The sequence below is a fragment of the Coffea arabica genome, chromosome 10e, assembly GCF_036785885.1.
Source record: "Coffea arabica cultivar ET-39 chromosome 10e, Coffea Arabica ET-39 HiFi, whole genome shotgun sequence".
In the NCBI taxonomy this organism is placed as follows: domain Eukaryota; kingdom Viridiplantae; phylum Streptophyta; class Magnoliopsida; order Gentianales; family Rubiaceae; genus Coffea; species Coffea arabica.
Genome location: NC_092328.1, coordinates 7820595 through 7843828, shown reverse-complemented (window position 1 = coordinate 7843828; position 23234 = coordinate 7820595). Strand labels below are relative to the sequence as shown.

The following is a 23234-nucleotide window of genomic DNA, read 5'->3' as shown; positions in this document are numbered from 1 at the left end:
TCTGATTACATAGCAGGTCCAACGTTCACAATTATGGGACATAGCAGGTCCACTATATCCCTAAATTTGATACAATACATTTAAAACCCATCTACCACCACTCAGGTCATTTCACAAATACATTCATCAGACAAAGCTTTCACCAGTCACAAAAATTCAAAACAATGTGGTACATGTTCACAAGCAAGATGGTTAAAATCCCGACTGTATAATAACGCTGAAACCCGCAAGCGGGATTCTGTGTTTTTCCTACTTCAACGTTACCTCGCATGCGGGTTAATGTTATATTTTATGGCGAGAAGAAAAAATTGGTAATTAGGATAAAAATATGGATAAAAATAATTGGATAACGCAACCGACCCAATTAACCCATCTACCACCACTCAGGTCATTTCACAAATACATTCATCAGACAAAGCTTTCGTCCTGTCACAAAAATTCAAAGCAATGTGGTACATGTTCACAAGCAAGCAGGTTAAAATCCCGCCTGCATAATAACGCTGAAACCCGCAAGCGGGTTTCTGTCTTTTTACTATTTCATTGTTACCTCGCATGCGGGTTAATATTATATTTGATAGCGAGAAGAAAAAATTGGTAATTAGGCTTTTTGGGCATTATAAGTCAATATTTAAATTAATGACAGTTAAAAAAAAGGGTTGTATAAATTGGCAGTTAAGTTTTCAAAATTAATTTAGACGAATTTGTAAAAAGTTAGAATAAATAGGTTGTAAACGAGCAATTGGGTTGTCAAACTCGTTTTTTGACATTTCTATTGAACTACATTTACCCATACCGGCCATGAATAGATGGGTATGCGAATCTTAAAATTTTACTTATGGATATAAATAATTGGGTAACGCGACCGACCCAATTAACCCATCTACCACCACTCAGGTCATTTCACAAATACATTCATCAGACAAAGCTTTCACCTGTCACAAAAATTCAAAGCAATGTAGCACATGTTCACAAGCAAGATGGTTAACATCCCGACAGCATAAAACGCTGAAACCCGCAAGCGGGATTCTGAAAGTGCTGGTAATTACATAGTCAGCAAAAGCAAGAATTTCCTTCCTGCACCACTCAAAAGGTCCACTACTTAGCAATGACAGACAAAGGTGGTCCCATATTTGAGCAAACAAAACGGGCAGTCCGGCATAAGCGGTTGCTTCTTCTACAACTCATTTTGGACCTTCTCCCCCAGATTTGAACAAAAACAACCACATGACAATGGCAACCCAGTGGATAATCAAGTACATCCTTAGCTTCCTTACTTTCGATTGTTGGCACCTTGAATTTTCTTTCAACCTATCCAACTCAGCTTCCATCTTGTTCATCGACCTTAGCAGTCCAGGTATTATTTCTTTTGACCTTTGACACATCTCAGGATCAACCCAATCCCAGTATATGCAGCCTCCTTGTTCCTAGTTTGACAAGAACATTATGTTTGCAGACAAGATTAGGTGGCTGCAATTCATACAAACCCAAAATAAAAAACAAGTATAAACACAAAACCCTAATTTCCCTTACTCTGTACTTGGCACATCGACAAAACCTTCTTCCTGGGTTCATGGCAGTCCATGATGTCATCATCAATGTTTGCTTTCCACAATCACAAAATTGCCTCACCATTTCTCTTTGTTTGTTGAACCATGCGTTGGGTTCTCCTTTTCTTCTTCCTGCCCTGTGGATAGCAGAATGACAGCTTGGGTCTCTCAGCATACCGACCTGAAGTGCCCTTTTATGATTTGGATCGGGTCTACATTATCCATCTGAAGTGGGTAGCATGGAGGGAAACTTTCCCTCCATATTTCACCATTTTTTTTTAATCTATATATGTGATTTTTTGTGAATTTTCATTGTTGCCCTCAGTCAAAGGACAGTGTTTGCCACGCACTTCGACCACCAACGGCAATCAGGATTCTGTCAACAATTTTCCTTAACTGGGAGCAATTCATAAGTTTAGGGATTTAAGTGTCCCATTTTGAAGTTAAGGGACTGAAGTGGGTAATCGCCCAAAGTTTGAGGGGACAAAGTGGAATTAACCCACTTTTTTAAGACCATATCCTTCTAACCTGCGCGGCGGTGCACAATATTACGCACCCACCTCAATTTCGCATACGCCTCCAAACTTCCGCTGACGTGTGCTACAGAGCTGTAGGTGCGCTTTCAACACGCCGGCGCATTTTATCACCCACCCGTCCCTACCCCCTTTCATTTCTATTTTTTTTTTAAAAATAATTTCCCACCGATTTCCCTTTCTCCCTCTAACTCTTACGGTCTTACCCGCGCTTAAAATACTTAAATTATAACCATTTCTCACAATTCTCTCTCTTTCGTTCGCCGCCCTTTCTCTCTCTGCATATAGATACAGAAAATTGTTGTCTGTATCTATATCCGAATTTTCACACTACGCCATTACCTGATAGATCGGAAAAAGAAAGCTTTTTCCGTTAGTCATCTTTACATCTTCCGATTCAGAATTCAGATTCTGTTCTCCTCTTGCTTCGAGCTTTGATTCAACCGCCTGAGCTGGCTTGCCTTTTTTTTCTCTATGGCGTGGTCGTCATGTTCATCTGCAACCAAATTCGCCGATTTTGTTGGAGTTCGGCGTAGCCGGCAATACGAAAAGTACATTTACTCGAGAGTTTGATTATTGCGCAATTGCTTTGTTTTTTTGTTTGGTTTTTTGAAGTGATTGAGATGATTGTAAATGCTTGATCAACGGTTGTTGCTGCTACTTGCTAGTCGTTGTTGGTGAGTTTTGGAGATTTTCTGGCAGATTGTACGGAATTGCCAGGCTCTGGAATTGTCATTTTCATTTGAAAAGTTAGTTGCAGTTAGTTTTGATTGAGACAGGCGGAAAAAGGTGTGTCTGTGGACAGACGGGTAATAATTATAGGAGACTGAAGAGGAGGAGAGATTTTGGTTGCTGTTGTTTTGATCACGAGAGGATTGTGAAAAAATGCCGCATCGGACGACCTACTTTTTTCCACGGCAATTTCCTGACAACCGCGAATTTGATCCATCCTCGTCAAAGTTTTTCTTAGATCACGAGAAGAAAATCAGCGCCACCGCAAGTGTTCATGAATCCGCACATTCGAAAGCAACAGGTACAGGCACAGTGAGTACTGGTCGTGATAGATATGGTGAAAAGGTTACACGTGTTTCTTATACAGCTGTATCTGAGCCTGAGGAGGAGAAGGAGAAGCAGCATCTACATGGTTTCACGGGTGATAAGATCCACCGAAAGCAAGTGGCGGCTTTTGTCAACTGGTTAGCTGAGAAGAAAAAGAAAGACAGTCACGTGAGGATTAAGTTAGAAGGTTGTGATGATGAAAGTGAAGAACATGAGCAGTTGCTTCCGCCGGCACCGGAGGCTGTGTCGCCGGAGATTGTGCAGGTCGAGGTTGGCCATCATTTACCAGCGCAGGAGAAAGATCAGCATGTGTTTGACCGGCAGCTTTGTTTGACCGGTGGGAGCAATTTCGATTATAGTGTTGGGAAGGAGAGTGGGTTTGTGAGGCCTTCCTCGTTGCAGAGGTTGTCGAGTTTGGGGAGTACTAGCTATGCTGGAAGTTTGTTCTCCGGTGGGACGACGACGATTTTTGATGCAAATTGGACTAGTAGCACTGGAGTTAAGGACTCGACGACGAGGACGAGGGAAATTGAAGAGGTGGAAGAGGATGAAGAAAGGGGTAATAAGAACAGTACGGTGCAGAAGTCTAAAGAGAGTTATTACTTGCAGCTGACTCTTGCGAAACGGCTCACTGAACAAGCCACTCTTGCTAGTGAGCCTATGCTTTTGAAAGAGTGCACGAGTGCTGTGACTTCTGATGCACAAACTGTATCCTATGCTCTCTGGGTAACCCTCTCTTCTTTTTGTCGTACCTTTTTATGCCCTTAATATTTGATACGAAAGTGTTATAAACTATTTCACTTGGCCTTTCCCCAGTTGTTTTGGCTGTTTTTGTGTCCCAGTAATTACTTTTATAAAGGCTTATGGATCATGGACTGATGGTTTAGATGTTTTCTTAGTAGGATGGCCAAGACGTATGATCAAGCTTCGGTTTTCCTCCTACTAATTGTTACTTCATACGGGGTTTTAATTCTTTCTAGGAGGATGCTGTGTTTTAACCTTGCATCTTGGTGTCGGGGGGTAAATGCTTTCGCTCAAAAAAGAGATAAAGAGTAGTTCTAGTGACACCCCCGGGCAGATATCCTTTTACTGATAATAAGTGACTGCAAAAATATTTTGGTTTAAAATATGAATTTTAGACATGGGCAGTACGTTTGACAAATGGAATCATGCCTTCTTACAGCAGGAAACTTTCTACCTTCCTTTCCCTCATTTTGCTAAACTATCATGGTATCATGTGCAAATCTGCTAGCTTGTTCTTACGCAAGCACTTCTGTTTACTGTGTTCCTGTCCATCTCCAGGTCAATGGTTGCTTGTCATATACGGACAGGATATCAGATGGGTTTTATAACATTTTAGGTATGAATCCATATTTGTGGGTGATGTGCAATGACGTAGAGGAAGGTACAAGTTTGCCGTCTCTGATGGCACTTAAAGCTGTTGATCCCATTGATACATCAATGGAGGTAGTTCTTGTGGATCGGCGTGGCGACTCCCGGCTCAGGGAGCTAGAAGATAAAGCTCAAGAGCTGTATTTTGCAGCAGAAAATACTTTGATGTTAGTAGGCGAACTCGGCAAACTTGTTGCTGTCCATATGGGGTAGGTATTGAATTCTTCTTTCAGACAACCTTGCACTTGTTTATGCTTCTTTGTAAGGCCATTAAGTTTGTTGAATTTAAGGGGCTCTTTTCCAATGGAGCAAGGTGATCTTCATAGGCGCTGGACTTTTGTGAGCAAGAGATTGAAAGATATGCAGAAATGTACAGTGCTTCCCATTGGGAATTTATCCATGGGACTTTGCAGGCACCGAGCAATTCTCTTCAAGGTAATTTTGTGGAGCTACTCTTGACTTCTTAAAAGGAGAAAATTTCTCTTATACATTTTCTTTTACCCCAGGTATCTACTCAATGCACTCTAATTTACCCCAGGAAAATTTCTCTTAAACTAAATGATTAAGTGGCTAAATGGCCCCAATCCATATACGCGGCTGGTTAGGATTTGAATGTATAGGGATTTTGAGGGAACCATGTCGAAGGAACTTGGTAAAATGACCCCACTTTCATGATTAAAGAATCTTGTTAGGTTTTATATGAAAGAATGAGAAGGTAATAAGTATATGAAAATATAGCTGATGTGTCCTCTTCACATTATCTATGGAGAGAGTGCTATTTTGCTGTATCAGCACAAGGAATGAAACCAAATACGACAACTAGGAAGAAATCATGACAACAGTGAAGCTAAAAGATCAGATTCTTTATGCTCTTAGGACATGATTGTACTAATGCACTGATTTTCCAAGAGCACGGTTGGTGCCTAAGTGTCACAAACTGTCCACAGTTTACCATGGGAGTAGGCATCCTTAGTTGCTTCTCTTTGATAATGTGTAAAAAATTTGGAAGAGTGTTTCCATATGAGATGCTTTACATATCATGATTATTTAGGAATATTCAGGTATTTGTTTATTAATTACTCGACACAGAATTTTTCCTTACTGTATGTTGATCATGGCATCACTGGTTCAAATAGTTGAAAATTGAACTCATGCCAAACCTTGTTGAACAAGTAACGTCTTGTACATTTTATTTAATTTTGGTTCAAACATATAGATAGTCCTGTCTGGCTGGCTAGCTTTCTTGTGCTGTAAATGATGAAAATTTCAGTATAGTTATGTAAGGGAAAAGTTAGTTTGAAATTACAAAAGTAATCCTTTCTGCAACTTAGTTTGGATAAGTGCCTACTGGCCTGAGTTACTGGGTCCCTAGTGCTTCTGGGTCACCTTGTTTATCTTATTATACAGGAAGCAAGGCCACTATAGTAACCACAAGTTTATATGCAGAAATTGGCCGATTATGTAGGTTTGCCCTGCAGGATAGCTCGAGGCTGCAGGTACTGTGTTGCAGACCATCGATCTTCCTGCCTTGTAAAAGTTGAGGATGACATGAGGTCATCAAGGTAATGCAATATGTATTTTTCTCTTAGATATTTGCCAGATATTCTATTCAAAGGAGAGAGAATAAGGATGGGAGGCCATATTTAAAGATGTAGTTCTCTTTTAGTTCTTCTTGACTTCTTATTGGCTGGGAGAATGTAGTAGTGTCATTCTGTCAGTGGTAGCATGTTTAATCAAGTTGACTACCTATCTTTTAAATGATCTTTCACATGCTTTTATTTGTCTTGATTTTAGCAGGTCTCTAAGTTTTTTAATTTTGTATGTTCATTCTTTGTTCGGTTTTCCCCCTGCGTTTGATAGGACTTCTACTGTCCTAGAAACTACTTTTTTTTGTTTTGGGGGGGGTGGGGCGGGGGCCTGTACTTGCAAACCTTTTTGCCATACCATTTTTCCAATGCTTGTTCTGCTATTTTTTTTAACTGTCTAGTAAAAGGCAGTTATCTTGAGGCTCGATACAATGCTTGAACTGTTTAACATATTTCTCTACATCAGGGGGCATGGATTACAAGGTAACATCATGTAGGCTAACAAGTCATATACTATAGTTTTGAACATGTCTTTAAGTTGTTTTAAGATTTTGGTTCACGTGACTCTTTCTGAAAACACGTTTAACGTTTTATCAGGGAATTTGTAGTTGACCTAGTTGGGGAACCGGGAAATGTGCATGGTCCAGATTTTTCCATAAGTGAGGGAGTTCTTTCCTCAGTGCCTTCGCCATTTCAGATTTCTCATCTAAAAGAACATCAAGATCCTTACTTGGATCGTGAAGTATGTAGTCAAATGCAAAGCTCAAAGAAATTTTGCACTCCTAAAAATATTCTCTATTCAGGTATTTAATTCTTTTTTTTATGTATTTGAGTTTATTATTGGTTTTCCTCGTTGATTAAGAATTGCGAGTGTCTTTCATTTGAATTTTATACTACACAACACGTGGGGTGTTGTGCAAAATTTTCCACAGTGATTAATTTGAGTGATTAGGTGATGCCTTTTGACTTTCTTCTACTGTGTATTGTTAGCTGCAGGAGCCCCTGGTGCTTGTCTACGTCCATCTAATGAACTAAAATCAAATGCATTGCCTCCTTGATTGCTGCACAATGTGGACTTTTACATCCTGTCACTTATCAGCATGAAATATGGGAGAAGCTCCTATGTTTGATGTGTTATGTATTCAAAATATTGAAATTCGTTCTGCATTCAGCATCTTGAAGAATTCTTGTAATCACGAATTTACTTTTGAAACCATAAAGCGAAAGACTAAAGTGAATGAATTAGTTTTACAGTAACAATCATAATACTGGAATATGTGGCTTTTTGTCATTTGAAGCTTATTTTCCATATCTTGCAGGCAATGAGGAAGGTGGTCATGCAGTGCAGGGGATTGGCCTGCACCACAATCTGAGGGATACAATGTACTGTCTGACTAATCAAGCTTCTGGAAGTGCAATACGTGCACCTATTATTGCCGGTATAGCAGTGGATGAATGCTCTCTATCCAGAGATGAAAATGTAGTTGTTAGCCAGGGATACAAAAACGAGATCGTCATGTCTGGAAATTCAGTTGTATGTGCTGCTGGCATGCAAATTGCTAAGTTGATGTTGCCTGTTAAGACAAGTTTGATGGATGTTGAGAGCCGACCTAAGAAGTGCGGGAGCTATCCTGCTGGTGGCCATTCTAGATACTTGAATCTTGAACCTTCACTTGCAATGGATTGGCTTGAGATATCATGGGATGAATTACATATTAAGGAGCGTGTTGGTGCTGGTACTTCCTTTGCTATCTTTTGTCTAATATGGAAAGCTTAAGAATTACCGTTAACTTTATCGTCTGTGCAGCAACTAAAATGTTTGCATCCTGCCTTCCAGGTTCATTTGGGACTGTACATAGAGCTGAATGGCATGGATCGGTTAGTAATATAGCTCCAACTTTATTTGTTATCAGCTGCCCTTTTAGACAGTCTAAGACTCCCTAAGTTATTTGTATCCCTGGTACCAAGATATACAGGTAGTTTTGAGTGTGTATTTAGGTGTCCATTACTACTTTACTTGTTCCCAGAACTAAATTTGTTTATACAAATAAAAGATTCCTTGGTCTGCTTGGAATCATTTGTGCATGATCATGTATTAAATGCATTAAAAGATTACAGATCTAGAAATACTCGCCACTTTGAAGGTGATATTTGACTGAAAACAAAGTGGGATGTGTATGGTTCATGTTTATAGAATTTTCAGTCTAGAGCAAAAGCTTCCTCTTTTTTCACATTATGATTTTGAATACAATATTCGTTTCACGTGAAGCTCAAAGTACTTAATTTCTTGCAGGATGTTGCGGTCAAGGTGCTAACTATCCAAGATTTCCATGATGACCAGTTCAAGGAGTTCCTGAGGGAGGTATGCCTTGCGGACCTAATTCTTCGCTACAAGTATAATGATCTCAGATACTTTTCGTATGCAGAATATTTTGTTATCCGACAGTCTTGTGGCATCCACTCTGGAATAAAAAGTCATTTAAGCATGGATCACAATGCACTTACTTCATTGTCTATTATATAATCTTATTTTTGCGACGTGAACTTGACTCCTGTGCCAGAGTTCTTTTATGAGGTAGTAGCTTATATTCTGAAAAACAAATCTGTGGCTTTTCAAGGTTGCAATTATGAAACGTGTTCGTCATCCAAACGTCGTTCTTTTCATGGGAGCTGTTATGAAGCGTCCACATTTGTCGATTGTGACAGAATATTTACCTAGGTACATTTTTTCTTAGTTTCTGTGGAAAGTTAAGTGCTATTTTGTCACCAGAGATTAAATTTTCACTAATTTATGTATGCAATGGCCAATTGTTATGAAACAGAGGAAGTCTGTATCGCTTGATACACAGGCCTGCAGCTGGAGAAATATTGGATCAGAGGAGGCGGCTAAGGATGGCTCTGGATGTGGTTAGTGCAGAATATAGATGTACCAATCATACTGCTTACCCTCATGTACAAAACTTTCTTATGCCTATTACTTGCAGGCGAAGGGCATCAACTATCTTCATTGTTTGACTCCTTCCATTGTTCACTGGGACCTCAAATCTCCAAATCTGTTGGTTGATAAAAATTGGACTGTAAAGGTACACAATGTTAATCCACTTGGTTGGTAAATTTGCTTTCAACCAACCTAGACTTGCTTTAACTTCTTTTGTTATGGTACGCACCAGGTTTGTGATTTTGGCTTGTCAAGATTTAAAGCAAGCACGTTTATCTCATCAAAGTCTGTTGCTGGAACGGTAAGCCTCGCTATCCTCTCTCTCTCTCTCTCTCTCTCACATGCTTTCGCATGTACAATTAGAAGGATTAGTGTTGATACATCACTAGTTTGTGTACTTTGTCGCATTCCCTTGTAGGTTAAGCTTTACTTGTAGAATGAGATACTGATGGTGCTCATGTTTGACAAGATTTCGCTGAGTGTTTAATGTAATTGTCATTTGAGTGCAAATGGTTATATAAATCTCATTGATTTGATTATATCTAATTTACCCTTGGGATCAAGGTCTAACCAATTTCTAGAAATGGTGTTAGCTTTGCTGTGAATAAACGTACTATAGCCACGAATGTTCTAGAATTGCTGTTCTGTTGACAGAAGAAGAGCTCTCCCACTAGGGAGTTATGTTTCTGATTATGATTTGTTGCACTACTAATTATTTACTAAATATCTAAGGAAGTTCTATTTCCCAAGTCTTATATGTACATGCATTTTAGCTTTGCATTTGGATTTTTTTTAGCAACTATTTGGACAAGTGGTCTCCTTTTCTTGCTCAACAGAAAGTCAGCTATGCAAATTAACATCTTGCAGGTTGAGCATTTATTTGGCCCTGCATCAATCAGCATGTAACTCTCTTGGTTTTCCTTTCAGCCTGAGTGGATGGCCCCTGAATTTCTTCGAGGAGAGCCCTCAAATGAGAAGTCTGACGTCTACAGTTTTGGAGTCATCTTATGGGAGCTTGTGACTATGCAACAGCCTTGGAGTGGACTTAGTCCAGCTCAGGTTTGTTTTGACCTGTAATACAGACAACATAAAGTGCTGCTTGGGAAAATTACATTTGTAGCCTATTTCTTACACAAAGCACAACCGAGTTTCATAATGCCATATAATTGAGGAAAACCTTGAAATGTCTCAGGTTGTTGGTGCGGTAGCTTTCCAGAATAGAAGACTCGTTATTCCGCCTAATACATCTCCTATCCTCACGTCTTTGATGGAATCATGTTGGGCTGAGTAAGAATTTTTTGCTGTTTTAGATCTATTATCGTTACTTCAGTACTCCTGTACATTCAAAAAGATATTCGTTAATCTGATCTGGGATTTGGCCTTTGGGTTGAAATGAATCAAAGTTGTTGGAAGGGATTGGCTCGTGCAAATTTGTAGCGAATTTCTTATAGATTCTGTAACAACTAGATATAAAACAAGTTGCTTGTCTTTGACTACACCTCTTATGCTATTAATTTCTGATTTTTTTTTTTTGGACAGTGACCCTGCACAGCGTCCGTCCATTAAGAGCATTGTGGAGACACTAAAGAAGTTGTTGAAGTCCCCGATGCAGCTGATTCAAATGGGAGGGCCATAAAGAGGCATCTCCAATTCTTGTTGTCAGGCGTTTTGACGATTTTCGGCACTTTGGTACACCTAATTGTCCATTGTGGTGTGGTGAAGAAACCACAATTTAAAGTAATGTAGATAGAGATCGTTACAGAGTTAAAGCAACAAGTGGAGGTAGTTTCTTAGCTAACCTATCCGAAGAAGAAGTTAATTAAAGATGTCCACTGCCTGTTATATTTGCATCTTTGGGAGATCCTGTAGCAGGTTTCCTGCAGTGCAAAGCCGCTGGTGTTCCTGTGAGCATCTTTTTTTCATGCCTAGCGACAAATAAACAGCCGTATACCATGTATTGCATTTGCAGGCTTACTTTGTTGGCCATAATGAGCCAGAAGCAGAGCCATAATGTATTGCATTTGCAGGCTTACTCTAGTTTATGTAATTTGAATAATGTTAATTAAAATTCAGCTAATTTTTTTTTTTTGTCAAGAAAATTCAGCTAATTAGTCATGGTCGCCTTGGTGCTTTTTGTCTAGTATGTAATGCTGAATGTGATCGACCATTTATGATACGCATCTTACTAACATTAAACCATAAAGAGAACCTAGTGTCGTCATATCATTTTCCATTCCCTCATCATGGATGCTGGATCATAGCAGTTGCAAAACGATTTGGGGATCTTAAGAGCTTTTCAAGTCTTTGGAGCATTTAAGACTTGATCTATTGGAACTTTTGATGGAATGCCAAGGCAAATGAAGCTTCCAGTCATGATTACCGATTCATCTTAGCTTTACGTCTTTTAAGTCAATATGTTACATATTAATTAGAGACAAACATAGCGGATATACACACTTCCTTTTCATCCTTCTTTTTTGGGATAAACGTTCCTTTAGATGCACAAGCATGGGATGCGTCGAAATACTCGTAGGAGTATAGTACTGCTGAACAGTCACTTTCTCATATTCAACTCTTTTTTCATCCAAAACTGAAAAAAATCGGTCTCTCAGAGTAAATAACACGAACACTTATCAATCAATTTTAGAGCGATCAAATCAAAGATGTGGTCCGATCTTCTTGTTCAAGCGGGCATGATCCTCTTCACAATCTTCATGTTTCTGTATATGCAAAACATCCCCCAAAAATTCTTCTCCAAGCTTCGGCTCCGGGGCCAAGCCAATGTTCAAGCCAAGCGCCACTTCATCAAAGGAGCTCAGCTCTACTCTCAAGCCAAATTGGCCAAAGACCGCTCATCCACTTCCTCCCTGGCCAAGTCGGCCGAAGAAGAAGCCGACGTGGCTATCGCTCTGGACTCCAAGGACGCCGCGGCTCACATTCTCAAGGCGCTGGTTCTGGAGCTCAGGGGACTGAAGGCCGCCGCCATCGACACGCTCGACACCGCTCTTTCGCCGGGTTTGGCGCGATCGTTGAGCGGGGAGGAGAGAGGGGACGCTTTGTTTAAGAGAGCTGAGTTGAGACTGGCGCTGAGTCGACGCGGGCAGGTTGACTCGGCCGTGGAGGACCTGGTGGAATCGGTGAAGCTCAAGGGTGACAATGCTAGGGCCTACTGTTTGTTGGGTGACAGCTATAAAAAGAAGGGGATGGTGGAAGAGGCTAAGAAGGCTTATGAGGATGCCCTCAAGGTCCAGCCCACTAATAGCGAGGCCCGCGAGGAATTGGAACGCTTGGCTCCGTAGTCCAACTTGGGATTTGTCTTGTTTGTGGACTGTTGAATTTGCATTCTCTTTTTGTTTTGATTTTAAGCATCTATGAGAACTGAGGAGGCATTGCCCAAGAAGTTTCTGCTCTAGACACCTCGCTTAATTTTCCGGCCATGTTTGTAGACTTGAAGCAGTTTCTTGCTATATTTTCTTTTTCTGAAACTGACTAACGTGTAATTATTGCATGATTATTAATATTAACCTAAACAAAATAAGATAACGTGTTGCTAGTGCTGGTATAATCCACCTATATGAGGTAAAAACAAATAAATAAATGAAATAACGTGACTAGACTCTATGAGGATATATATATATATGTGATGTATGGAGAGTAAGGATTGATTAAGATTGTAAGAGCATTTTTATCTCTATGGAACTGTCCTCCTATTACCTTTGTTGAACAATTCGTGTCATACAATTTTCAATAAATTTAGTAGTAGTAAAATCTTCTTTGTTATTAAAAAAATGAATATATAGTTTAGACTTATAAGTTATTTTTGTGCATAAAGAGTAAGGGTTTATTAGAGTTGTAATTATAGCTGTCAAATAAACCCATTTAATTAAGTTTACCTATACCCGCCCATGAATAGATGGGTATGGGTATCTTAAATTTTTACATATGGATATAAATGGGTTACCCAATAATATCCATTTAATAAATGGGTATTATTGGATTACCCAATTAATTCATTTAGAATTGTCTTCCCCCACCCATTTTTTTTTTCAAAATTTTCACTTTGTCATGATGTTAACTATTTTTGTTTCATTATTATTATTATTTGTTGGTTTTATCTTATCATTTTATTTTCTTTTAGTTTGTTAACTTGCTCATTTTTCAACATTACCAATTTATGACAAGTTTTAGTCTCTTTTCTTACTTTTCCAAAATGAAATTTTAAATTTACACACGAAAAAATGCTAGATGTTCAAAATTTTTGGATTAAGTTTTTATGTTAACTTTTATAGTACTTAGTTCAAATTTTTGTATTCCTGTTATTTAATTATTAATTAGTATGTAATTTTGCGACATAGAGTACAGATGAGAAAAAATTGATAATTAGATTTATTAAGTATTATAAATAAATATTTAAAACTAATGATGGGGGCAAAGGATAGTATAAATTGATAACTTAGTTTGTAAAAATGAATATAAATGAATTTACAAAAAGTTAAAAAAAATGGGTTATAAATGGGTAATTAGGTTACCCAATTCATTTTTTGACTTACCCATTTATACCCATCTAATTAAATGGGTATAAATGGGTTGACTTACTTATACCCATTATCCATTTTACCCAATCCAAACCCGCCCAAATCACCCATTTTGACACCTCTAGTTGTAATTAAGTATTTCTATGCCATGCCACGTTCATGTGGAGGTTCGACTCTAATTATCAAGACGAACCTCTCGTTATTGCGACTTGCTGTGCTCATTTTTCGTACCATATATGAAGTCCCCAAAAAAAAAGAAAGGAAACTTCCGATAGCGTAAAGTAGAAAATGAGCACCAGTAATACGCGCAATTGAAGGAAATTTAGAGACTCTGATGATCATGGTTCAAAGACTCGGACTAGTCACCGGAAACGGAGCTCTCCGATATCATATCGGGACGAGTTGACTTCAAAATAATGGATCGCCGAGAATTCGGTCGATTCGCTGAGAACTCAGTAAAGACATTTACGAAATGGATAAAAATGGCCAAACCACCCCAAGTCATTTCGAATCAACTCAAAATTTTTATTATTTTTGTTTATTATATATATATTTTATATTATACATAATTTTTAAAATATTAAATATTTCAAAAATTTGCGTCTCGTCGAAACTGCGACCCATATGTCAAGACCGACGTGGAACAGTCGTTCCACGACTGCGACTTTGAACCATTATGATGATTGACATAGTCCATCATCATATTAAATTCAACGCGGTAGACGGCAATGAGCCAACTTTTATCGCATTGACGAGGGAGTTTACTAGTTTCCTAGATATCTTTTGGACCATTATCATCATAATTGAGACTTTGAAGTGTAGCCAAAAGAATCAGCTAACTAAACGCGTGGATCAATATTGATGGAGTTCAGAAAAGCAGTGCAAAAATGGGAGTTTTGTTGCTCACAGACAACTGTTGTTTCATGGATTTTCTGGTTAATGACACTATGTCATCTCTTTACTAGTTCCAAGGGGACAGCGGCAGAGCACGAAAGAAGAGCTCTTTTTCAACTTAGGGATTCTCTGAATCACCCAAATGGCTCTGCACTTGTAAATGAATGGGTTGGAGATGATTATTGTGCTTGGGGTGGCATTTTCTGTGCTAGGTACTTAGATGGAGACCTTCGTGTTCTTGATATTTTCCTAACAAGTAAAAGGCAACTTGGACTCGGAGTTTGGTATCCCAATGCCAGTCTGTTATCTCATTTTAAGGGTCTTCAGTCTCTTGACCTATCTGGGAATTACTTTGGCAGTTGGGTCATGCCAGAAGGTGCCCTCTTTCGCCTTATGTAGTATCATTTTCGTTAAGTAGTATCATCTTTGGCAGTTGCAAATTACTTTTAAGGTTATCTCTTTCTTTAATTTTTTTTTTTTTAAAAAAAAAATTGATAATGCAGGCAAGAATTTGTTTCATAGTTTTGGCACTTGCAGCACTATGCAGGTTGGATAACCTTAAAGTGCTGGACCTGAGTTCAAATGCTGTGGATGGTGATATATTACCTCACTTTAAGACATGCAGTCTTTCTTCTTTGGAGGAACTGCGCCTGTCAAGCATTTATCCCAAATTCGTTCCAGTTTTAACAGGTCAGTCACGTAGTAGTCCAGATAGTTAATGAACTATATTGTATGCAGAGATATGCACGATTACAGAATTTATGAGTATTTTCTTAACTTTCATGACAATTATTAAACTACTCTTCCTAAATTCTAGCTTTCTGTCAACTCAAGAATCTTCGGTCACTGGATCTAAGTAACAATAACATCAATGATGAAAATGCTCCAACATGCCTGTTGAAAAACCTTTCCTCGCTTGAGATACTTGACTTATCAGGAAATCGTCTATTGAACTCTCCCCGTATATTAACAGGTAAGTTTTTCGTAACCTGAATAGCAAGATTTAATGTCTCTCCAGAGTTGCAATGGTACTCTCTCTTTTAGATGGAGAGACGTTAGAATGATTCCATCCTCAAACAAGTTCCAAAGTCCTTGAATTAATTATCATCGATTTGTTCCAGCTCTATGCAGTCTGAGGAACCTCAGAAGACTGGACTTGAGTGAACTTTCTGGATGATATTAGCATACCACCTTGCCTATTCGACAACAGCTCATCATTGGAAAGTCTGGACATTTCTCTGAATTATATCAAGAACCCCTCAAAACTCTTTTCAGGTATGGTTGATGAAATATGTGGCAATATAAAAGCAAATGCCACTCAGCATGTTTAGTTCTGTGATTGACATGCTTCTTGATTATTCTCGATATATGTCAAGATCATGTGCATATAATGCTTCACTAACTTGTATGTTTTTGGTGCTCCAAGATTATTGCTTAAATAAGATGCATCACTTTGTCCTAGTGGTGGTGATTCTGGACATCCGATTTTGCAGGAATTTGCAAACTCCAGAAGTTGCAGATGTTGAACCTAAAAGGAAACCTGATTCAAGGAGGAATAGATCCGTGCCTAAGTGAAATGACATCCTTGATTTCTTTAGATCTATCCTTCAACCATTGTCAAGGAAATTTCCCTTCTAATACATTTAGAAACTTGACTTCGCTCCAAACCTTGCTTATCTCAGATAACAAGTTCGGTGGAATTCTTTCTTTTGCAATGTTTGCTAATTTCTCAAATCTCCAAGACATTGATCTGTCAAACAATATGTTTGAGGTGAATACTGAAACTCCACGCTGGTATCCTTCATTCCAGCTTGTATCTCTCAATTTGAGAAATTGTGGTGTAAACAATTACCATGGTCGGGTGGTTCCAAGCTTCATTTCTAGTCAAAAAAATTTTAAAGTCGTTTCTTTGGCCTATAATGCCCTGCAAGGAGCACTTCCCTCCTGGCTAATATATAATACAACACTTGATCTACTGTCTTTGAGAGGGAACTCTTTTAGTGGAGGTTTCCCCTTGTCTTCCAGGTTAGCAACCTCAATGCTCATAATGCTAGATATATCTGATAATCGACTTTATGGGCAGCTTCCTGCTACCATTCACCAACTGTTCCCAGACTTGAATTACTTAAACACATCTTTTAATCTTTTCAAAGGAGACATCCCTTCTTCCTATGGAAATCTAACAAAATTGGAGGTGTTAGATCTATCTAACAATTTCTTTCAAGGCATAATCCCTGCGTCTTTAAGGCAGAATCACACTTCACTAGCACAGCTAGTTCTATCAGGCAACCATTTTCACGGGCGGACCATGCCTTTATTTTCAAATATGTCAAATCTTGCTTACTTGCATCTCCAAAATCTTGGCTTCAGTGGGTCCATCACTCATAGTTTAATGAATCTTCCCATTCTAAAGGTTCTAGATATAAGTCGGAATAATCTATCTGGCAATATCCCTAACTGGTTTCACACATTTCCAAACCTTGCCATAATTCTATTTTCCAGGAATAAGTTTCATGGAATCATCCCCATATCATTATGTCAGATGCAAACATTGCATGTCTTGGATTTTGCTTCAAATTCTTTATCTGGGGTTATTCCTTCATGTCTCAGTAACATAACATCATGGAAGAAAGAATCCGAACTTCTACTTCCTTCTTTTATGTGGTTATCACCTACATATGCCAATTACAGAGTCAAAGTTCCCTTGACAGCAAAGGGCAACAGACTACTTTATGAAGGCACTCCTCTTTCTTTAATGACTGGCATTGACCTATCCATGAATAAGTTAACAGGTGAGATTCCCACACAATTAGGAGAACTTGCTGCACTTCATTCACTGAACCTTTCTTTCAACATTCTAGCAGGCCACATTCCCAAGTCCTTTAGTACCATGGAAGAAATAGAAAGTCTTGATCTTTCTCACAATAATCTAGTCGGAACCATTCCACATGACATAGTCCAACTCCATTTCATTTCAACCTTTAATGTCTCCTTTAATAACCTCACTGGAAGCATCCCTTTTGAGAACAACTTCCAAACTTTCGACGAGTCAAGCTTCATAGGCAATGGGGAACTTTGTGGCCCACCACTTCACACAAATTGTACTTCCAACAAGAACAGCAACAAGCCTCCTGAAGAACAACAACATGAAGAGGAGGGTGACAGAACAGGGCTTGCGGAGAGTGACTTCTTTTTCTACTCATGTATTGCTGTTTCCTATGTTCTGGGATTTTGGTGTGTGATTCTTCCTCTGATGCTAAGTGAAAACTGGCGCAGGAAGCATTATGCTGTAGTGGATATTTGCATTAACATATGCTGCAACAAGTTGTCTAGTTTTTTTCCTAAGTCGGGATAAAGATTGTTGTTCAATAATTCATTAACCAGAATTCTAAATCAACTTGTAATAGTATACTGTTTGAATTGGAGCTATGTCAGCTAGTATCTAATCATACAAAGATCTCTACATCAACTCATATTGCATTGCACTTACTGCCAATCGCAAAATGCACTTACATTGACGTTTTACTAAGTTACCAGCATTAGAAGCCAAAATGGTCAGTCAAAAGCTGCAATAGATACTCTTTTTGAAGTGCCTCTTTTTTTATTTATTTTTTATTTTTTATATATTCCTGTTAAAGTTTTTTTTTGTTGGGGGGGGGGGGGGGCGGGGGAAAGGATATAGCTGTTAAAGATAAAACGTGCAAATTTGCAATGTGTAAAGCTAATCTTTAGCTCATTTTGTTACAAGATCTCAAACTGTCCAAATTACAGTAGAGCTGTATACATTCAATACAGAATTCATAGAGCTAAAACTTTTATATTAACATTTGTCCTTTGGTTTCTTATTAAGATTTAACTTCAGCAAAACTATTCTAATGATCATGTAAGTTAAAAGGAACTGATATTGAATGATGAGACAAAATGATCAATCTAGGTGGGGGTTTAGTACTGCTCCAGCAAAGAAAATCAATCCAGTCTTTTGTTGTTTGATAATGAACATGAAAGGATGGTCCGCCACAAAACTCTCAAGTTTCTCTTCAAGGGTAGGAGGAGCCCCAAATATGTCGAAGCGTGTGAAAGCTGCAGCCTCTGTGCCTTGCTCATCCACTTCAATGACAGCCTTTTGGACTATGTTTGAGATCACAGGGTGTTCTCCACTTTCAAGATGGACCATCTCTGTCAGCTCCATGGGTTCTTCCATGAATGGAAACTTTATGTTGCCAAGGTTGTACGAGAACTTGAATTTGTACGGGTTAGCTGGAAATTATGCCGGTTTATTAACCCATATGAATCTGCATTGAACTGCTCGAGTAGATTTTGCAAGCCATCTTTCGCATTTGGGAGGAGGAATTGCATGGAGAAATGCTTCTCGTCTTGTTTGCCACTTTGATATGGGATCTCTAGAGCTTTGAAGTTGTCGAACGAGCCATATAGATATGAACATGAACTAGTCATGAAGGGGACTGAAATCTTGTTTCCATCAAGCAGGTAAAAGTCCCTCTCCTCAGTCCTTTTAGGATTAAATTTGTTCTTCCAATATCCTTTGAAATAAAGTGCATTTCCTAGTACTAGTGCAGTAAGAGGATCAATATGTTTTTGAGAATCAAGAACTCCACTGATGAGGCCGTTGGTTTGGGACTCTACCCATGAGTTAATTTCCTCCACCGCTTCATCAGCCTTAATGCGGTTAAGATATGATTATGTCAACATAAAACATAATGTCGAGAAATCTTTCAATCATCATGATAGGAAAATACATGCATTATATGCCTGCGAATTCTAGAGATTTTGTTTATTCTAATGTAGGTAGCCTACTCTCCTGCAGATTCCAGAGATTATATCCATTCTAGTTAATGTAAGTAGCACGTAAACTTCGAGCAGGAATAGTTCTATTCTATTCTAGTTGTTAAACTTGACTTCGTTATACTCATTGTTGTACACGAATGTGTAAAAGTTTTAATGTATACCAATACAACTATATTGTGTTTTATACATCAGTTAATGTGAAAAAAAAAGAATATATAACAATCTCGTGAAACCGTACAAATCGTACTTCCTGCAAACCCAAAAGCAGAAGTGGAGAAACTCTACACTGCTCTCTCTACACACACACACACACTGGACCAGACGGCTCATGAACAAATGTGATAATCATTGGCAATTTCAAGAATTTTTGCGGGTCAGCAGTTATCTACACTTTCAAATTCCAGTTAAAAGGTATATACACAGAAGATTATCCATTGTACCCACTGTCATTTAGCTTTATACACCACGAACTATATATGATATTCGGCTCCTAACTTTCTAATTAAGCAAAACATGTCCGTCTGTAAAAAGTTTAGCTGCTTGCAGATGCGAACAAAAATTATTACTCCTACATTTGTTTAGCAGCATGAGAGTAGGTAAAGACAAGAAGAGATCATGCAAACAGAAGAATACCTGGTTGGAGAAATCGACGTTCTTAGCTTCTGCTTTGAAGGCATCCCTAACACATTGCTGGAAAGAGGGCTTGAGAGGAAAACGTTTATCCACCCAAACTCCGTTGGCAAACGAGATTTTTGGACCACCTTGTTGATCACCAGAACAACAGGATGCTGCAATACTAGACATGGCATCTGAAATTCTTGATTTAAATTCGTCCAAATTGTTTGATCCAACAAAGCTCAGTACACGCCGTTGAGAGCGTCCTGAACATCCAGCACCCACCATTGCTGCCATGGCACTCAACAACAGTGGAGATAGCACAATATTCTTATTGGAGAACCCATTTTGGAGGTTCTTCAGCAGAAGCTTTCCGGCCAAGGGGAGACAAGAATTCATCATCTTTCTTTATTTGGTCTCAAAAAAAAAAAACAAAATTGACAGAAGGGAAAATAGGTTGTTGAGCTTGTCATAAAACCCTAACAAGAAAAATTGATGAAAGGAATATAGCCCGTTGAGGTTGTCGTAAAACCCTATCAAGGTTCTTGTTAGGACTATCAACGGCTCGAACTAACTTAAATTCGACTCAAAAAAAAGCTCATTGAGACTAAACTTTAATTGGGTTAGGCAGATATTGCATATAAATATTAGGGATATGAATCAAGTTTGAGTCATGCTAGACTTAGTTTCAATTAAAATTTGATCCATATATGAGTGTAATTATATTTATATATGTAATATATATAATAATATCTGTAATTCATAATTACACATATTACAATGTAAAATGTTAATAATTTATATATAAATTTGTATAAATTCATAATTATAAAAAATAAATTATATTTAATTATATATTTAATTATGAGTTTAGACCAAATGCAATTTGATCCCAAAACTCATATAATAGTATAAATTGAGATTGAACCTTTTAGTGTGAATCCAAAAACCAAAAACTCATATAATTAATGAGCCGAGTTTAAACTTGTTAAAACTCGACTCATAAATCCCAAATGATATCCCTAGTACTTGTGATGGTTGATTGTTCAAAGTTAGTCCTGAAAATAATTGAGTTTGAACCTTTTACTATGAACTCGAAATCCAAAATTTCATATAATTAATGAGTAGAGTTTGAACTTATTAAAACTCGACTCATAAATCCCAAATGACATCCCTAGTACTTGTGAGGGTTGATTGCTCAAAGTTAGTCTTGAAAATCTGCTGCCGCCTACAAGTTGTTGGACCAAGTCATAGAAAAGTGTGCTAGTAGAGAAAATAGGAAGACCGATTGTAAGTTTAAAATAAAGGATTTTAATTTGAGTTGAGTTGAGTTACAAATGTCTTAATTCCCTTAAGGACAACTTAATTGTTGTTCTTATGAACTACGTCTCTAACACGCGTAAAAGGATACCCTTAACCCCATGGGACAAGGAACAAAGGGACAAGAGAAGCCAAAGCTATGGCTTGCCATCCTCTGTCCCCAAAACTACTCCTGTCCCTCTGTCCCCTTGTTACCAGTGGCTGCCACGTGGATTCTTCCTTTTTGAAAGCAAGTGAGCCAAATTTGTAGAGTCAAAAATCATTTTTTGTCTTGCTAAACTGCAAAAGCCCCTTCAATTACTTGGTTTAATTTCTGCATTTTCTAAGCAGCCACCAGTACATTCTTCTCCATATTAGCCTCTTTGCTGGTAGGTCTAAACTTATGTGCTTTTGCTAGCATGGAGAAGCGAGAAGATTTGTTAAGGAGAGAGCATCAATAGCCATCAACAACCAAGTATTCTTCTGAATTTTTCTTTGGTCTTTTTATGTTAGATTTTCAAATGAACTTAGAGGCAATGGGAATTTTGTTTTCGTACAAAAATGTAGCATTTGTCTGCTGTAATTTTTATGTGAAACATAAAAAAATCTGATATGGTGTTGATTTTGATTTCCCAGTTATATGTATGGTAATATAGAAAATGTCTAAACGATTGATTGAGCATACTTATACATTGATGATGTACACAGTACACATCGAATCTAATTAAATTTTTAAGAATGAAGACGAGGAAATTCGGCCATGCTATCAGTACAAAGCCCCTAGTTTGTGAGGATGACAGAAGAATCCGTAAAGATAGAAGAATCCGTAAAACATCATTTATTGTGTGATACACACGTGGCAGGAAATGGGACAAGGGACAGAAGGACATTAGGAGTTTGGGGACAGAGAATTTGAAGCCTAAAACTATATATGTGAAAATGGAAAAGCCAAGATACGTACTTTCTTTTTTTCATCAACTAAGTTTTTTTTTTTTATTCAAATCTCAAATTTCAACTTACCAAAATATCTATGACACAGACACAATGGAGGGAACCCAGGGGAGGAAGGAAATCAGATAAACAAAGGGAAGTCAAACTACCGCTCTATTCATCTAGAAGACCTTTAGAAAGTGTTAGAAAATAATTACAACTAAATAATATAGAATATGGTTTTGACGTGAATAAATTCACTTTTTATAAGGAAATTTGCCACTATTTTGCTATCAGGTTTGTGGCAATTTCCTTCAAGAAATAACAAAACCAAACCTAGAATTTCCTTATAGTGAATAAAGAAATTCTCCTAAAAACGTTTTGAATTTGTTTTTATTAGAAGTGAATGAATGAAAGAGATGTTAAAAGTGAGTAAATGATGTCTCCACCTTTTATTTATAACTAGTGGGTGGGGCACATACTATGTGTGTACATATTTTAGAAAAAAGCAAATAATAAAAAAGATATAGAATAAAAAATTAGTTAGAGAGATTTTTGGAAAGTGACGCAATGTTCATTAGTGGATTAATTAATCAATTAATCGGTAGTGATAGTTATCTAGTGGTAGTTATGCAGGGGTGAGGTTTTTCAGATAAGATATAGATAAATACTGATAAAATATTAAAAAGGTATTTTGAAAAAGTAAATGTTAACACCAAACCCCTGCTCATACTTTATTATATATATAGGTAATTACGTAGGAGTGAGAAGTTTTCTAGATAACACAGATAGATAATGATCAAATGTTAAAAGGGTATTTTTGAAAGGGTAAATGTTAAGACAATTTGTTAATACCAAACTCCTGCTCATGTTTTTTATTATATAGTAAGATAGTCTAAACACTCCTTAATAAAGATGTGTCTCTTTAGATATATACAACTCTTTGTCATTAGATACCTTTTAATAAATAGATATCTCTTGAATAATAGGCACCCCTTAATCAATAGACACCTTTTATCAATGGATGCATTTTAATATATCACTTTCATATTTCTCTAACTTTCCAACGTGATGAAAAAAGAACAAAGAACAAAAAGCCT

The 23234-nt window shown here is 37.8% G+C and overlaps 4 protein-coding genes and 1 long non-coding RNA gene across 8 annotated transcripts; 3 read left to right on the top strand and 2 right to left on the bottom strand.

Moving 5' to 3' along the window:
* Nucleotides 1-978: 978 nt before the first annotated feature.
* On the bottom strand, nucleotides 979-2042 carry LOC140015038 (uncharacterized). The gene is made up of 2 exons (XR_011821800.1): nucleotides 1531-2042; nucleotides 979-1424 (listed from the first exon to the last, which is right to left on the bottom strand). It is a non-coding gene; the product is annotated as an uncharacterized lncRNA (long non-coding RNA).
* Nucleotides 2043-2283: 241 nt separating this feature from the next.
* LOC140004261 (serine/threonine-protein kinase CTR1-like) lies at nucleotides 2284-11170 on the top strand. 3 transcript variants are annotated; one of them, XM_072066863.1, is made up of 15 exons: nucleotides 2288-3865; nucleotides 4442-4740; nucleotides 4822-4966; nucleotides 5978-6093; nucleotides 6715-6920; nucleotides 7437-7853; nucleotides 7955-7995; nucleotides 8411-8479; nucleotides 8736-8836; nucleotides 8940-9024; nucleotides 9102-9200; nucleotides 9288-9356; nucleotides 9983-10114; nucleotides 10248-10342; nucleotides 10595-11170. In XM_072066863.1, exons 1-15 carry the CDS (start codon nucleotides 2966-2968, stop codon nucleotides 10689-10691), a joined length of 2871 nt encoding a protein of 956 aa, XP_071922964.1. In that variant the 5' UTR covers nucleotides 2288-2965; the 3' UTR covers nucleotides 10692-11170. The 3 variants fall into 3 exon arrangements, with proteins under 3 accessions (XP_071922966.1, XP_071922964.1, XP_071922963.1); XM_072066862.1 differs by having other exon boundaries at nucleotides 4807-4966; XM_072066865.1 differs by lacking the exons at nucleotides 10248-10342; nucleotides 10595-11170 and having other exon boundaries at nucleotides 2284-3865; nucleotides 4807-4966; nucleotides 9923-10062.
* A 548-nt stretch (nucleotides 11171-11718) lies between these two features.
* On the top strand, nucleotides 11719-12354 carry LOC113713877 (uncharacterized). The gene has a single exon (XM_027237684.1). It carries the CDS (start codon nucleotides 11719-11721, stop codon nucleotides 12352-12354), a length of 636 nt encoding a protein of 211 aa, XP_027093485.1.
* A 2051-nt stretch (nucleotides 12355-14405) lies between these two features.
* On the top strand, nucleotides 14406-17904 carry LOC113714704 (cuscuta receptor 1). 2 transcript variants are annotated; one of them, XM_027238711.2, is made up of 5 exons: nucleotides 14406-14860; nucleotides 15022-15174; nucleotides 15302-15457; nucleotides 15606-15759; nucleotides 15978-17904. In XM_027238711.2, the coding sequence occupies exon 5, from the start codon at nucleotides 16004-16006 to the stop codon at nucleotides 17837-17839; it is 1836 nt and encodes a 611-aa protein (XP_027094512.1). In that variant the 5' UTR covers nucleotides 14406-14860; nucleotides 15022-15174; nucleotides 15302-15457; nucleotides 15606-15759; nucleotides 15978-16003; the 3' UTR covers nucleotides 17840-17904. Both variants share the same exon structure in this region, with proteins under 2 accessions (XP_027094512.1, XP_027094514.1).
* A 292-nt stretch (nucleotides 17905-18196) lies between these two features.
* LOC113713876 (serpin-ZX-like) lies at nucleotides 18197-20576 on the bottom strand. Its single transcript, XM_027237683.2, has 2 exons — nucleotides 19924-20576; nucleotides 18197-19161 (listed from the first exon to the last, which is right to left on the bottom strand). The coding sequence occupies exons 1-2, from the start codon at nucleotides 20305-20307 to the stop codon at nucleotides 18697-18699; spliced, it is 849 nt and encodes a 282-aa protein (XP_027093484.2). The 5' UTR covers nucleotides 20308-20576; the 3' UTR covers nucleotides 18197-18696.
* Nucleotides 20577-23234: the final 2658 nt, after the last annotated feature.